Raw genomic sequence first — 17,500 nt, forward strand, 5'->3', positions numbered from 1 at the left:
GTCCTTATCTGTGTGTGTGTGTGTGTGTGTGTGTGTGTGTGTGTGTGTGTGTGTGTGTGTGTGTGTGTGTGTGTGTGTGTGTGTGTGTGTGTGTGTGTGTGTGTGTGTGTGAGACACTTGTCCTTCTCTCTGTATGTTTCCATTTAAAGCCCGTCCTCTGTATCACCTCACACTTTCTCAAACACACACTCCTGCAGACTCTTGGGTAATATAGTCCGGATAGCAGACCAGGGTTTTATCAGACAGAGATGAGTGTTAATGGAGTGAAGGTCAGTGAAGTTATGAGACACACACAATCCCAAGCTGAAGCTCAAGAGTCCTTCAGCAGTGAACACACACACACACACACACACACACACACACACACACACACACACACACACACACACACACACACACACACACACACACACACACACACACACACACACACACACACACACACACACACACCAGCTGAGATGATCCTTTCTGCTTTATTCTTCTACAGTCACATTCTTATCACTGGGACTCGCACACACTGCATGCATACTACATTACAAACACTAATATTGACTACTTTTACTCGCTGTATTCTCATATTTTCTGCAATTTATTTGCTTCATTCTTATTTTCTGCACTTTATTTACTGTCTGCCTTTATTTTCTGCATTTTATTCACTATATTCTCATATTTTATGCACTTTATTTACTGTCTGCCTTTATTTTCTGCATTTTATTCACTATATTCTCATATTTTATGCACTTTATTTGCTGTATTCTCATATTTTATGCACTTTATTTGCTGTATTCTCATATTTTATGCACTTTATTGGCTGTATTCTCATATTTTATGCACTTTATTTGCTGTATTCTCATATTTTATGCTATTTATTTACTGTATTCTCATATTTTATGCACTCTATTTACTGTATTCTCATATTTTATGCTATTTATTTGCTGTATTCCCATATTTTATGCACTTTATTAGCTGTATTCTCATATTTTATGCTATTTATTTGCTTTATTCTCATATTTTATGCTATTTATTTGCTGTATTCTCATATTTTATGCTATTTATTTACTGTATTCTCATATTTTATGCTATTTATTTGCTGTATTCCCATATTTTATGCACTTTATTTGCTGTATTCTAATATTTTATGCTATTTATTTGCTTTATTCTCATATTTTATGCTATTTATTTGCTGTATTCTCATATTTTATGCACTTTATTTGCTGTATTCTCATATTTTATGCAATCTATTTACTGTATTCTGATAATTTATGCAATGTATTTACTGTATTTTCATATTTTATGCCATTTATTTACTGTATTCTCATATTTTATGCACTTTATTTACTGTTTTCTCATATTTCCTGCACTTTATTTACTGTCTTCTTTTATTTTCTGCATTTTATTTACCATAATCTCATTTTCTGCTATTTCTTTTCTCGCTGTTATACTTCAGGATGTTCAGCCTCCTCTTATTGTTATTCTCTGCTTGCGTCTCAGTCGTGTCTCGTATCTTTCTGTATTTTTCTCCATGATTTATTCTCCATTTCCACACGCAGGACTCCAGCTGCAGATATATGTACACGTAGATGAATTTCCCTACATTTCTAAACCCAAATGAAATTAAATGATGTATCAAATATATCGAGTGTTTCACGGTCTGTGTCTCTGTAGCCATCGGCTCATTTCTCTTTCCCTCTGCTACACGTGGAGAGAATAAATCCAGTTCTCCCTCCCTTTCAAAGACACACACAACAGTGTTTTTGTGTCATTAACCAGAGCCGAACTAGTTCTGTATACTACTATAAAAACGTGTGTGTGTGTGTGTGTGAGAGAGAGAGAGAGAGAGAGAGAGAGAGTTATTGTATGTATGACTCAACTAGCGAGTTGAGAGTCATTTGGGGACATTTCATTTTATATTTAACAATATTATTACAACATTATTTTCATGTTATCTTTGTAAAGCTGCTTTGAAACTATCTATTGTAAAAAGCGCTATATAAATAAAGGTGACTTGACTATGCATGAGGAGTGTGTGTGTGTGTGTGTGTGTGTGTGTGTGTGTGTGTGTGTGTGTGTGTGTGTGTGTGTGTGAGAGAGTGAGAGAGAGAGATACACTGTGCCTGATATTGTGGGTTTGTGTTTTCAGCAGAAAATGATGGTGACAGCAGAAAATAACCCAGATTCAGAGGCAGAGATAAAGACACAGAGCGACATCATGGACGGAGGAGAAAACAGGAGCGCGGGAGTGTGAAATAAACACAGTCACGTTAGCACCATATAACACACACTCTGAAATGTTGGATTCCAGTGTGCACTTTATTCACTATATTCTCATTTTCTATACTTTATTTACTATATTCTTATTCTTTCTCTAAATTAATATTAATTGCCAATGGGTTTAGAAAAATAATCTTTAGGTAATTTTTTTTTTGATCCATTGCCAGATATTTCTTCGTTTTTAACATAAAATTAAGTGAGCCATTAAGCTAACCCATTTTTCAAAAACCAAAACTTCAGTCATTTTGCTTGGATATTTTTAGACAGAAATACTGAGGAAAAACTTTTCGTGTATTTGATGCATATATTTTATTAGCAACTGAGCACCAAAAACCAAACACTTTTGTTTTGAGTCAGTTTTACTCATCATGTAATTCTGTTTGGATCAGACAGAGTGCGCCGCTAACTGTGTGTTCTCCAGACGCCTGTAATTGATCACCTCTAATCAGGGATCCTGATTAATTACCAATTAGGCAAACCGTGATTGTTTATATTGTGTGTCATTCAAACGGAGCACCAGTTAAATAAACACACACTGGAGAAACAGATCTTGAACTGAAAAATGAATACTTGTGTCCTCTCACGCGCTATGAGCTGCTTATACAGGCGAAAGTTGTTGTTTTTGGGTGGTAGGCCTTATTTTGCTTGTATTTATGTCTTTTTCACTGTCCCTGTTGCAGCTCCTCTCTTCCCAGTCTGTCAGTAACGCTCTCGGGTGTGTTTCTCGTATAACGACGTAACTCGCTGCTTCACTACCATAGTACGCTGCATCGCTGAAGAAATCAACTAGCGAGTCACGTCTTTTTCCCGAAACCATATTGTCGCAATTTGTCGTTGAACTGCTGATAACGACGGAATTTGCGACCATAGTTTGGTTAACGATCCTTTCGGAAAACATACCACTGTTTACTTCCTGTCTCTATGAAGCCCCTCCTTCTGAAAAGAAAAAGGACACTGCGCTCTGATTGGTCGACTGGAGCAGTGTGTTGTGATTGGTCGAGCGCTTCGAGTGTGTTTGGGAAATGTCCCGCCCCGTAACACCACCAGTTTAACACCTGGCCCCGCCCCTTTATTCTACGTATTAATTATTTAAATGAGGAATATTGTGACGCGTTCCCGGAAGAAACTCAAGACTACAATGGAGGCGTTTCAGGGAGTTCAGAAACACTGACACAGAATAACTCCCTTTTTCATGCTCGAACAGCAACATTACACACTAAAGAAAGATGAAGATGGGGGGAAAAACTGAATTTTGTTTCACACTAAACCTGGTAATTGATTATTTCCGGCAACTCTTGCTATTTTTACAGTGCATCATTCGCGCAGTAAACGGTCTCGTTCGTTCTCCCGTACAGATGGTGGTGTTTAAGAGCATACGGCATCCGTTCTAACACACACACGTGTCGCTTGCGGCTCGTATCTCACACTGACCCGTAATCTGCTCTCACACCCCACGTGCCGTTCCTGTGTTGTCCTCGACATGTTGAGGCAGCAGATTTTTTCTGCTGGAGGACGTAATTAATGATCTCATTAGAGGGACTTGTTAGCGAGGACAGCAGCTTTGAGTCCACATACGCTCGTTAGTAAAGCGCTTTCATAATTGCTGCCGTTAGAACAAACAAAAAAAAACATCAGGGGTTACAGAGCCTTTATTAATCCTGAATTTGATTCACAAAACATTCTTAAAGTGCCTCTATTAGGCTTTTTCGCATATTATTTAGTGTGTAATATGGCTGACTGTGAATATTAAAGGTCTGCAACGTTTTAAAGATCAAACTTTCTCACTTCCTGCTGAAACTACATGGGTTTGTAACTAATTTACATACTCTGGTCCTGATTGGCTGAACAGCGTCTCTTAGCCCCGCCCTCAAACACTGTAGTTTATCTGAGACTGGAAGAGTTTCGTTCGTGTTGTTCGTGTCGAGAAGACGCTGTTTTCTCAGACTGATACGGTAAAACCAGCCCGATCTCGCGGCAATTCGTACGTATTTTACGAGGTGGCTAATTCGTACGAATTCATACGACCTCACTCGTACGGATTAGTAGGATTTTTGCTAAATCGTACATATTTTAAGAGTTGCTCAATTTCGATGAATTTGTTCGAATGACCTACCGCTGACCCCGCCCCTAAACCTACCCATCACGTGGTTTTAGATAAATCGTACAAATTCGTACGAGTGAGGTCGTATGAATTCGTACGAATTAGCCACCTTTTCATCACTCGTACAAATTCGTACAATTGGTCGTGAGATAGCCTTGGTAAAACCCACGCCATCGTTACTGTTCGTATCACTGTGATCAAGAGCTGAGATTCAGATATCATAATGAGTATTTGGTTTCTGACCAATCACAGCAGACTGGGACATCTGACCAATCAGAGCAGAGCAGCTCTCAAAGAGGCGGAGCTTAGAGAGACTGAATTTCCGAACGAACCGTTTCAGACACTGTGAGAAAAGAGATGAAGCTGAAGTGATTATTATGAGAAAATTAAAGTGTTTTTTGATCTTAGATGCATGTAAACCCGTTCCAGGAGATTCCAAAACACAATCAGGAACCGTTAAATAGCATAGACTCTATTTGACTATTTAACGGTTTCTGATTGTGTTTTGGAATCTCCTGGAACGGGTTTACATGCATCTAAGATCAAAAAACACATAGAGGCACTTTAAGAATAAAACAATTTTATTTTTTCTTATTTACAAATATATTTTATTCCCCAAAAACTTTTTTTTCTAAGATTGTTCCTAAGACAAAACTTGAGACAAAAAAAAATTTCTTAAAAATAATCGTAAATTACCCATTAAAGTCAGGATAGGAAAGATGTTTAATGAATTTATGGGTTGTTTCAAGCAGGGTTATTCACTTAAACTAAAACTATCAAAAACATTGCTGTTAATCTAAATAAAGCCGAAATAAAATATTAGTTAGTAGATATTGGCATAATTCGGACAGCATTTTTCAGCATTGACGGCTCTTCAATAGTTATTTTTTTTTGCCAGCAACATTTAAATTGCAAATATTTTATGTAATAGTAGATGTTTTACGAGTGATTGATTGTTTTTTTCTCATGTCAGACGTCTGGCGTCATTGACGACTGTGTTTTTCTGAGCTTTTCCATTAGTGCCAGTGCTTTTATACAGACGTCAGGAGTTATAATGAAGAGTTTATCGCTCTTGGACGAATGCTGAATGAATTCTGCTCCTCCTGTCATATGGAGAACAATAAGTCTTAAATGCGGCCCGTATTTCATGTTGCCGTGCTGGTGTGTGTTTATTTCAGAGGTGTGTGTGAGGGTCAGAGACGCTCTCGGTGAGCTTGTCTCTCATTTGCTGTGTTTATGGAGCTCATACACCATTAATCATTTTTCAGCTAAATAATGGTGTCATGCCATAATCCATCCAGCGCACAGAGAGCGCTGAGCATTATAGGATGTAATTACACTTAAGAGTGTGTGCCGCATATTTTAACAACACACTCATGTCACGATTCGGTTCGATACACAACACTGGGCTCATGATACTTTGAACTAGGTTTTTTTTAGATAACTAAAACTGAAACTAAAGTCAGAAAAACATTTTTGACATTAACTGAAATAAAATTATCCTGCTGGACTCTGAATGATTTCATATGTTTCTTATTTAACATGATTAAATTACGGCAACGGCAAAAAATAGCTGTAGATTATATTTTAAGACACACACTGGCATTTCCACTCGATACAGATCAAGTGTCTCTGCATTCATTAATTTCTCATGAGGTAGTAGAAAACTGAAAACACTCCAACATACAGTAGAGAGAGAGAGAGAGAGAGCGCAGTTGAATGTGTTTAAATGACTTGTTCTTGTTTGTGTAATTGCTGTGTTGTTTAGTTAATTTGAGAGAAGTTTGAACACTCATTACACTGTATCTGCTTCTTTAGCTTAATAGAGATGAGCTCATGCAGAAATGTTCATGTTTTAATAATAAGATGTGTGACACATCTATCTATCTGTCTACACTGTAAAAAAAGATTTTTTGGTAAGGTAAATACTACTTAAAAAAAACAATGTCAAGTCAAGTCAAGTCAAATATATTTATATAGCGCTTTTCACAATACAGATTGTATCAAAGCTGCTTCACAGTATCAATCAAAACAACTTAACAATGTTTGTTTATTACTGGAAAAAAAGACATCCTAGTTTGGTAGAGCTGATCAATGGTATGATTGGTTAATTAATTTGAATATCCCCAACTGAGCAAGCCAAAGGCAACAGTGGCAAGGAACCGAAAAAACTCCATCCAGTGACCTAATGGTGTCCTAACACCCCATCAGGTGACCCAATGGAGAAAAAAAAAACCTTGGGAGAACCCAGGCTCAGTCGGGGGCCAGTTCTCCTCTGGCGTTTATGAACTAGAGGCCGAATTTACAGTAACTGTAAGATAAAAATTTATATGAATGCCTGGCTAAATAGATGCGTCTTCAGTCTAGTTTTAAACTGGGAGAGAGAGTCTGAGCTACGAACAATATCAGGAAGGCTATTCCAGAGCTTCGGAGCTAAATGTGAAAATGCTCTGCCTCCTTTGGTGGATCTGGATATCCTAGGAATGACCAGAAGCCTCGAATCTAGTGATCTTAAAGAGCGCGATGGATTGTAAGGCGATAGAAGATCCGTTAAATAGACTGGAGCTAAACCATTTAGAGCTTTATAAGTCAAAAGCAATACCTTGTATTTAATACGGAACTTTATAGGTAACCAATGAAGTGATGATAAAATCGGTGTTATATGATCATATTTTCTTGATCTAGTAAGAACTCTAGCGGCTACATTTTGCACTAACTGTAGCTTGTTTATTGAAGATGCAGGACAACCAGCTAATAAAGCATTACAGTAATCTAGTCTCGAGGTCATGAATGCATGAACTAACTTTTCTGCATCAGAGACTGATAGCATATTACGTAGCTTAGCAATGTTTCTAAGGTGGAAAAAGGCTGTTTTTGTAACATGAAATATGCTTTTCAAAAGACAGGTTGCGGTCTAGTATAACACCCAGGTCTTTTCACTGTAGCGGTAAAGTAATTACAATGTAATTTACAAGAAAAAGTTAGTTCAGGCAAGAATAAAAATAAAAAAAGTAAATTCCATATCAGTACTTAAGTCAAGCGAGTAGAAATGAAAGCGTAAATATCAACTCAATAAAATTAAGTAAAAATTACTCAACTTTTCTGACACTGGGGTTCCCATCATGCACTGGACCTTGAATAATTAATGTGGTTCATTTTTGACTGGTTTCCAGCAGTATTTACACCGTTTTATCATTGCTTTTGTTGTCAGGATTTAGTAACTTGCCATTTTGTTACATTTCGAGTAAATTTTCTACTCAAAATGACACATTCAAACACAAAAACGATCCATCAATGGTACCGTCATTGTGTATTGTCTACCAAGTTTCGAGGTCTTTGCATTTTCACATCATCCTTAACAACTGACATGATGAAATATAAATGACTAAGTAAAACACATACTATAAACAACTGGTATAATTCAAAAAAATTGTTTGAGTGAAATTAAATGCAAAGGAAATTTCAACTAAATTGATATTAATCAACCTTTTACTAGCCAAGTTAAAATTACTTATTTTCTTTGTTACTTTCACTTAACTCGGCTAAGTAAAGTTTACTTAATTCCATATTCCAAGTAAAATTTAACTTAACGATTTCTAATTAAAGCTACTGATGAATATGTTTAGGTTTTACTTGGCAAATCTTTGTAAATTTACTAGCATTTTCTGAGTGGAAAAAGTTGCCTAGCTCTTTTCAAGTAAATCCTACTCCAAATTTTTTTCAGTGTATCATCCGTCTGTTTATCGGTCTGTCTGTCTATAGTACATTTTTTGTATTGAATCTATGAGTATTGAAAAGAGCAACATGAACATTCTGTTAAACATCTTTTATGTTTCACAGAAGAAAAAAACTCATACGAGTTTGAATCGACGCGACGGTGTGTAAATGATGACAGAACTTTCAGCTTTAATTATTAAAATAATTTTCCCTCTCCAAAACACCTCCTGTTTTGCCTCCCAACATTACGTTTTTAAATTAAAATAGAAAAAGTCTTCTAAAATCTGAAATTGCCAGCAACTAATGTTCTCCATGACGAAAACAACTTGATAAACAACTAAGAGGGCAAAAAGGTTTATAAAAGTGAATGTAAATGATAGAAAAGCAAGCGTTTGTGTGTGTGTTTAATGGTAAAGCTAAATCCTGCACACAGCAGGACTCGTCTGATTGTTTGGCTGCTGAACACCATATATTATCTATATGCGCCATGAACTTCAGAGCCCACAGGACCCGTTTGATAACAGCCATCAGACCTCTAGACATCCGCCTCAACATATTATCGTATTGCGAGCTTCTCCGACTCTAATCTCAGCAGCTCCAGGAAGAAACGCTTGTATTTATCTGAATGATTTGATCAGAATCTTTAAGGGAACCTGCTGTCTATTAAGCATACTAGAATAAACACACAACATCTAGTGAACGAGTGAGATGAGGGTCGTCTGAGGTCGTCCCATTTGTGTTTGTGTCCCACAAACTCTCCTCTACTTCAGTCTGGAAGATTGTCTCCGACATAAAACCCGACGGAGAAGAAATTACCCAAGGAAAGTGTGCATGTAGTTCACAGCATTTTCACTTTTTAAACTCTCCAAACGTCCCTTTCGTTCTCTTAATAATTGCATCAGCACACTCTATGTGTGTGCGAGTTCAGTGAACTTACAAAAATTTCTCTTAGTTGCTACGAACAATGACAGTAATTAGTCCATTATGCAACATTATGAATTATATAATCAGTAGCAAATCAAAAATCTCCCAGCGGATACTTCTGAGATCATTAAATGTAATTAATTTAATGATATAATGTATATAAGTGATGGTGATGATAAAGGATGAAAACAGGAGGTCTGTATATTCTATTGAACACACTTCACATCCCATAATCATCCTTTCAGTATTACGTTATGCTGACGTTATTTCTGATAGTTCTCTGAACATTCAAAATGTGTTTTTTTTGTTATGCAGATGTTAAAGGCCCACTGAAATCAATTTATTTTTAGTATGCTTTTAGTATGAATATGTTAGCCTTTGAGGGTTATGAATAAGCTGGTTTTTAACAGATCCAAAACAATGACAATATTCACATTTAGGAGATATAAGCATTCAAAACTTAGTCTCTCACTTCCGCTAATATGGATCAGGGATTTTTATGACATCATCGCAGACTTCAGCTTCTCATCACATCTTTTGTCCAATCAAATGCTCTCTAGAATCTGAAGCTCCGCCCCCTATGCTATAAATACCACCTGCCCAAAGCGACCGTTGAATGCTACTGCGTCACGGCGCAATATGGGCTGGAGTGTGTGTGCGTTCAGTTGCTCAAAAGTTTTACTCCGTTTTCCAACTGTACGTTGATTAAGAATGAAATTAATAGAATTTATTCACACCTCTACTATTGAAACGTATCATCATTCGCTCGGATTGATTCCATGGTGCCATCAAGTACGACTTGCAGTCTGTGAGGTAAACTAAACGCTATTGGCTATTTGAAAAGGGGGAGGAGCCATTCAATATGTCCCGCCTCAGCTTCCTGTTTCAGTGGAAATTACGTCAAATGAACTCCCATTCATGTTGGCGTCACTTTGACAGCGAAAAAATTTACATCTGAGGCGTCCAAAGACTTCATTTGTCCATTATTTATTTCTAAAGAAACAACAATGTATAAAAGGCGCCATTACTTTGTATCTTACGTTATGGCCCCGTAGAAGCCATCTTTGTAAAAAATAGGCTAACGATTGCGTCATAACCACGCGACTTTCTGTCGCACAGTAGAGAAATTACTGTATAGACAGGAGGAGAAGCTCGCAGGCAATCTTTTACTGTCTATGAGGCAATCGGGGAGACATAGAGGCGTAAAGTCCAGGGAGAAGCCCATAGATAGAGAGTCCATAAAAGCAACGGGACAAAATATTTCAACAATGTTTCTGAGGAATTGGAAATAATTCGGTATGTGACAAGTGAGTACATATGAAGTAGCATTTATCCACGAACTTTAAATAATTTATCTGCTTCATTAAATAATGAAGCATGGGTAACGGGGTATACCTATATTAATGGGGGATGGGGAAATTATCAGGAAATTATACAGGTAATGGGGGGGAAAAACATCTCAATGTCAATCGCGGTAAACGTTACACAGCTACTAGAAGATTTACAACTGTCAGTCAGGTTGCTCACGTCACATCTACGTCGTCAAGCTCAGTTTGAGCCTGCGCAGTCGCTCAGCCATCAGGAAGTGAGTGCTTCTAATGGGCTTCACTTTTCTCCGTTGAAATCAAGGGGGCGCTGTGTCCATTTCTTTTACTGTCTATGGTTCCAAGGCACTTCAGTGGAACGTTCCGTTTGATCATTCTTCAAAGCTAAGAACGTTACTTTTGAATGTTCTCTGAACGTTCTGAAACAAGAACGAACATTCTATTTAGGTTACTTAGGTTAATGAGTTTGAAAGAACCTTTCCAGAACGTTCCATTAGCTGGGATTCAGTGTTCACTGTGTGCTGTGCAGTAACCATACTCTAGTGCTGAATTCAGAATAGCATACTAGCATTCTAGTCTTACTCTGCCTTATGTTCATGTAATAATATTCATTCTACTTTTCCAGTGGGCATTCAGAGGTCCGCGAGAGGAACCCGACTGCGCTGAGAAACACAAACTGTTTCTCTTTCTGTCAGAACACAAGAGTGATGAGAAGCAGCAGGAGATCTGAAGGTCTGCGTGTGTTCCAGAACGCTGCCTCCTGCTGGACACACACACACACACACACAGACGGTCTGGAGGAGGTTCATGTGTGTCTCATTAACCCCGTGTGCTCCTCAGAGAAGCGTGGGCGAGAGAGGCCGTCTGCAGAGAAACATCATGAGGATCAGTGTGTTTTATAGTATTTCCTCAGTGTTTTGTCTGCTGGTGAGAGCACATTTAGTTTGAGTTGGTGCACCCACAGTCCTAACTGATGCATATTGCACTCAAAAATGGAAATCACCAGAGCATTTCTCCATTTAAACCATCTCCAGAGAGCAAGATATCAGGTTAATATAACAAAAATGTGTTTGCAAGGTTCACATAATGAGCAAAAATGTCAGATTTGTGAATGAATCGTTATTTTGAACTGGATCTTATGGATAGGCGTTTTACGAAACTGTACTGAATTATTCATGCAAAACTTTTAAGCCAAAGAAACAACATTTTTTATGTTAATGCAAATGTAGCTTTTGTAGTTTGCCTGTTTTCTTCAAGCCTTTATATGACAGAGATCTGACACTGGAGAAGACTGACATGCATCGCTCATGACGAAAGCGGGAGGTTTGATCAGCTCGTAATGAAGTTGTCGCACACAATCAGAGCTCACATCTACCAATCCCCTGCGGCCGCTGAGCTGGACATGACAGCATTGATGGATGATGGGAGAAAAAATGGCCTTATGGGAGTGACAACAGGAGGTCAGCATCTCCATCTGATCAGGTTTGCACGGATTAACACACTGGGCCAGCAGGGGGCCCTGTCAAATTTACTGTGTATATTCTTTTCAAATAATAATAATTATCTTTATTTCATTTTCGGTAAAATTTTGTTGAACATTGTGGAATAATGTGATTTATTTTTATTTTTTTGCAGTGTGACCTGCTTGGCATTGCTGCCGGTGCCCACGGGTCAGCCTCTGGGTCGTCAGCCAGGAACCACCATTCACCAACGTTTCATCCTTAAAGGGATAGTTCACCCAAAAATGTAAATTCTGTCAGTATTTACTCTCCCTCATGTTGTTCAACCCCGTAAGACCTTCGTTCATCTTCGGGACACGAATTAAGATATTTGTGATTAAATCTGAGAGCTGGATCACTCCTCCATAGGCTTCTAAGGGATTGACACTTGTTATTACAGACATCGTTAAAATAGTCCAAGTGACTACAGTGACTCAATCTTAAGTTTATCAAGCAACGAGAATACTTTTTGTGCACAAAAATAACAACTTTATTTCAACTATTAATTTCCTTCTCTGTGGGCTCGAGTCAGTTCACTAGTGTAACAGCGCAGCGCTTCTGTGTTGTACGTCACACGCATCACACACACGACCAGCGTCGGCCAATAGTGAGCCTACGTGTGACGTACAACACAGAAACTTACGCTATATCACTAGTGAACTCACTCGAGGCCCGATAAGGAAATTAATAGTTGAAATAAAGTCGTTATTTTTGTTTGTTTTTGCACACAAAAAGTATTCTCGTCGCTTGATAAACTTAAGATTGAGCCACTGTAGTCACTTGGACTATTTTAACGATGTCTTTAATAACTTTTTGGGTTTGGCAAGTGTCAATCCCTTAGAAGCCTATGGAGGAGTGATCCAGCTCTCAGATTTCATCAAAAATATCTTAATTCGTGTCCCGAAGATGAATGAAGGTCTTACGGGGTTGAAGAGGGAGAGTAAACACTGACAGAATTTTCATTTTGGGTGAACTATCCCTTTAAATCCTGGAACGTCTCCTGGAGTGACGGGGACGTCTCCCTCTGAATGCAGCGTTTAATTTATTCTGATGTAAACATGACGGATTTTCTTCTTCCATAAGGGGGTTTGGCTTCGCAACGCCTTTGTATTCAGGCAACTCGTTGAAGAACGCGACACACACGTCTCCTGGAAATGCAGTAGAATTCAACCAATCAGATGACAGCTTCAAAACTAGTTTTGTGTGCCTTATGCATCAGACGTTCAGCCAACGGTCCGTGGTTGTGACATCTGAGGCTGAGATTACGTCATGTGAACATTAACCAACATCAGAGAACGGCAAACATGTGAATGTGTTGTGAACAGTGTTGGGGAAAGTTACTTTTTGTGCTACAATAATTCGTTACTCCTTAAAGAATAAACTGACTGTGCTACTTTTTATGAAAATTAATGCATTAGGTTACTTTTGCGTTAATTTTTCTCATCTGGGCTGGGCTTGCATGTTTGTTTTTAAATAATAATAATAATAATAAAAGGTTATATTTTCCCTTTCACATTAAAAGTGAAATAAATAAGCATCAGGCTAGAGGAAATGCAAACTCATGCCTGTATATATGCATTAAACCTCACTTTCAGACCTAAGTAAGTCATATCTAATATTACGATGTAAAAAGTTGTTCTAATTAAATTGAATGCTAGTAGCTAATATCATTGGAAGTAACTATAGAGTCAAATTAGCTAAAGTTATAATGTTGGTGATTTTAGGCAGGACAAAAATTAAATCTAGGTAACGACTAAACTTTATCTAGTAGGAATGACACAATTATTTTAGTAGTCTTGACTAAATTAATTTAAGTTCATACAGCAAGATTACAACAAATCATTTCAAACTAATTCGATTTTGTTGGAAAAATGTAATTCAATTTCGTGGAAAAGTTTTCCTTAATTTAATTAAGTTGGTTCAACAGCTTATTTTTTTGAGTACAGGAGAGGTCAGTAAATGGGAAAACAAAGTAACTTGCGTTACTTATTTGAAAATATAACTTTTTGTACATTTAAAAGTAATGTCTTACTTCGCTTGTTACTTTAAAAAAGTATCTTGTAATTCGAAACCTGCAACACTGGTTGTTAAATGATTGAAATATTAACTTAAAATCTCAAGTATTTTAGGTGAAAGTTTGGGAATCTCTGCATTACAGTATTGCTGAAGTTTTTAATTGCCTGCTTCATATGCAAAATATTTCTGCTTCCAGGCGCCAGCCTTCGTCATTCTACCGTCATTCATGAAATAACTCAGTTCTGGTGCTGTTTGGACATGATTACAGGAAGACACGCCTGAATTTCCTCTGAAATATCGCCAGTGATCTTCCCTCTGGATGAAGATAACAGTAGTTTTGAAACCTTTTCGAATTGTTCTTATTCTTATATTCAAATATGTTATTTGCTCTGTGTGATACCTTCATACGAGCTTGCAGCCGGTCGATGAGAAGCATAGAAACATGATTATTTCTGTCACATGCTGTCAGATATCAGCATTTATATGGTGCCGTTGTTATTTTTAAGGCAAGATACCAATGTTTTGTCATGCACTGGCCAATTTTGAGATTTTTGGCTTTTCATGACATGTTGTTTCAGACTAGTCGGAAGAAAATATCCACAATACACATTTAGTGTTTTTTTCATTGCATATTTAGATTTAAATCAGCAGCTTCACACACTCATATCTATATTCTAAATATTTGTTCATAGATCATTCACCTTATTTAAAGAACATTTATGCTTTTTTTCTGGCTGTTGCCAGTATTTTCTGATTTATGGAGTGATTATAAAAGAGAAACCCCAAACCCCCTGTGTAAAAAACGTTATGCCACAAAGAATTTTTATACCAATGTTTTGATATCTGTCCTGCAAGTTTGTGCATATTTAATATGATAATGCTTTATTTGCATATTTAAACATAACATTTCGGAAAACTGGCAATTCTTAAAGTGATCAATCAACTGGAGAAGTATATCTAGTTAAATTCAAACCCTATGCATTCGAATATCTGGTCTTTGCATGAAAAAAGTTGTTGTTCAGCAGCACGAATCTTTGCTAACAGTGTCTCAGTCCTGCATGCATGAGCTCTCGAGGACGCACACATGATTGTGCTTCAGCATGAAGCCTGCGGTGGCCTCGCGAGACCCTCATAAACTCAGATGCTGAATGTCATTATCGCCTGTGCTTCTGTAACACAGCTAATGTGCGGCGAGCAGGTGCTCTCAAGGGCTTTGCTGAGAAACCTGCAGTCCAAGCGCTGCTTTACAACCTCCTGACAAACACGCACGCCTTTATAGATGTTTTTGTCCTCTAGCTGGATTGGTTTTCTTTTGAGAGCTTATTTCATGCAATAATAGTGTCACGCGGTGCTGTCATCGTCCATATATCAGAATGAGGGAGGTTAGGTGGTATGGCAAGCCGTTTTGACTTTTAATCATTCCCAGGATATCAATTTGTGATATCATCAATTCAATTTTCACTATAGTTAAAATGCTACTTATTGGCAACAGGAACTTAATTATTTACTAGTAACAATGCCTATTTTTGATATCAGGAATTGCTTTTCCACAAGTAAAAATCAAAGTTAATTCTTTAAATCAACATCATCACGCGCAGAAATATGAATTCTTAATATCAAGAATTAAATTTCAACTAGTCAGAACTATAATTCTTGATATCTGTAATTATATTTTCACTAGTTAAATGTCACCATAATCTGCCATTCAAATTCACCTTTATATCAAGACTTGATTTCTTAGTTGAAATTCCAGTTTCATATATAGAAATACAATCCTTTCTAGTAAAAATTTATAATTTTTTATATCAATAATTACTTTGTTACTGGTAAAAATTTAAAGTCCTGATATAAAGAACTTAGTTTTCACTAGTTTAAATGTTAATTCTTGATATCTGTAAATGTATTTCAACATGTTACAATCGCTATTTCTGATATCTGGAAATTTATTTCTGATATCAATAATTAGGAGAGTAATTTCAGATTTCTAAAATGGCTTTCTTTGCTAGTAACAATCACATTCATGATATCAGAAATTAACATTGTCACAAGTGACAATCGAATTATTGATATCAAAATTAAAGATTTTTACTAGTAGGAATTGTGTTTCTGATATGTGAAACGGGAATTTCAACTGAAATCAATTCTTGATATCAACAATTGAATTTGAATGACAAGGTGACATTTAACTAGTGATGACGTCATTCTTAATATCAAGAAGTGAAAATGTAATTGTTGAAATCAATAATTCATGAATGATTAAAAGTGGAAACGGCTTGCCATATATGTGGGAAGGTGAAGGACTTCTGTTTACAGAGGTTCACATTAGAAGCTGATAAACGGTGGGATCTCATCTAGTTGCTCTTTAATGGTGTAATTCTGCTAGAGCTTTAAAACGACATTCTTCATTATAATTGCAACATAAAGAAAACGTAAGGGAACATTCCAGTTTATCATTTTTCAAACATTATGTGAACACTATTTGAATGTTCTCGAACTATAGCCTACTTGTATCATGTTTTTGTTGAATTACCATTGTGATAAACACCAAACCTTTTACATTTTATGATGTCACACACAGAGAGAGCAAACTAACTGGTCAAGTTAAGCCCAGTTGAAGACAACTAAAAATGACTGCCAAACCCATCTTTACCTCATTAAAAAAAAGTCAGAATGATTTATTTATTCATTTATTTCTTTTTCTTCAGCTATAGGCCTATCTATAAATTATAGGCCAATATCTCCTTTGGATCACTGATACTCGCTGATTAAACATCACTCAGAAAGGAATTAGATAAGAAACAGCACAGATGATAATAATAATAAAAACATTAGCATATGTAAATAAAACATTTACATTCAAATGTGGATCCAAAACTGTGTTAACTAATAGACAGCCACAGCTACTGTCGATGAAATTGAACAGATTTTCCAGTAGGCTAAATTATATTAACCCAGCAGCACCTCCAATAATTATATTTGTCCGAATGCCAAATCCTCCTCTTTATCAGAACTCAGACTGAATTTCATTGTTTTGATCCATTTAATCTGATTTCTGAAGTATTAACACTCTTACAAACTGACCTGATGCTCATTATTAATAACTGTCATGTGTATTCTCCATGATGACTCTCATGTATATTTAATATATATATATATATATATATATATATATATATATATATATATATATATATATATATATATGTGTGTGTGTGTGTGTGTGTGTGTGTGTGTGTGTGTAGTGACTTATTGATTTATTGATCTATTGATTTATTATACACACCGACTGTACCAAGTGACTCTTATTTTGAAATGACGACGGCCTAGTTTATGCAGAAATTTGATTAATCCCTATATTATTTGTATATTTTATTTTGTTTTGATTATTATTACTATTATTTGAAATTATATGCTACTTTATTGTCTTTATTATTATTTTACTTGACATGTACCGTCTCAAGACAGATCTGAGGTGGTGGGTGTGGATGGGGACTCTTATTTTGAAGTGTTTCTGTGGGCGCTTGTCTGATAGCGGAAGTTCGTGCCTCTGGAAGCTGCAGTTCAGGCGGATCCCGTCAGTGTCTAATCACAAACTTTCTGTCAAACCCGAAAAACACACGCAATCCGGTGAGTGAACCGCTGAG

The 17,500-nt window shown here is 36.8% G+C and overlaps 2 protein-coding genes across 9 annotated transcripts in view; both read left to right on the forward strand.

Annotated features, from left to right (window-relative positions):
• LOC143742373 (uncharacterized) overlaps window positions 1-11,504 on the forward strand; it is a 71,926-nt gene extending 60,422 nt beyond the window's left edge. For 3 of the 7 annotated variants that reach the window (XR_013205434.1, XR_013205437.1, XM_077235232.1), the window contains one exon: window positions 2,144-5,892. Coding sequence is in view for 1 of the 7 variants with exons in the window: in XM_077235234.1 (XP_077091349.1) it covers window positions 10,967-11,073; window positions 11,182-11,243 (169 nt within the window). In the remaining 6 variants the exon portion in view is untranslated. Of the gene's footprint in view, window positions 1-2,143; window positions 5,893-10,966 lie in introns of those variants that run through there. The other 4 variants (XR_013205435.1, XR_013205436.1, XM_077235234.1 and 1 more) reach the window with 3 other exon arrangements.
• Window positions 11,505-11,650: 146 nt separating this feature from the next.
• The window catches only part of mtpn (myotrophin), an 18,492-nt gene continuing 12,642 nt past the window's right edge, over window positions 11,651-17,500 (forward strand). Inside the window, exons 1-2 of one of the 2 annotated variants that reach the window (XM_077235227.1) lie at window positions 11,651-11,823; window positions 17,411-17,415. In XM_077235227.1, coding sequence (XP_077091342.1) covers window positions 11,681-11,823; window positions 17,411-17,415 — 148 coding nt within the window. In that variant the 5' untranslated portion in view covers window positions 11,651-11,680. Of the gene's footprint in view, window positions 11,824-17,334; window positions 17,484-17,500 lie in introns of those variants that run through there. The other variant, XM_077235226.1, reaches the window with a different exon arrangement.

This window comes from Siphateles boraxobius, unplaced genomic scaffold (genome assembly GCF_051911475.1).
Source record: "Siphateles boraxobius isolate OS27281-9 unplaced genomic scaffold, OSU_SipBor_1 19, whole genome shotgun sequence".
In the NCBI taxonomy this organism is placed as follows: Eukaryota; Metazoa; Chordata; class Actinopteri; order Cypriniformes; family Leuciscidae; genus Siphateles; species Siphateles boraxobius.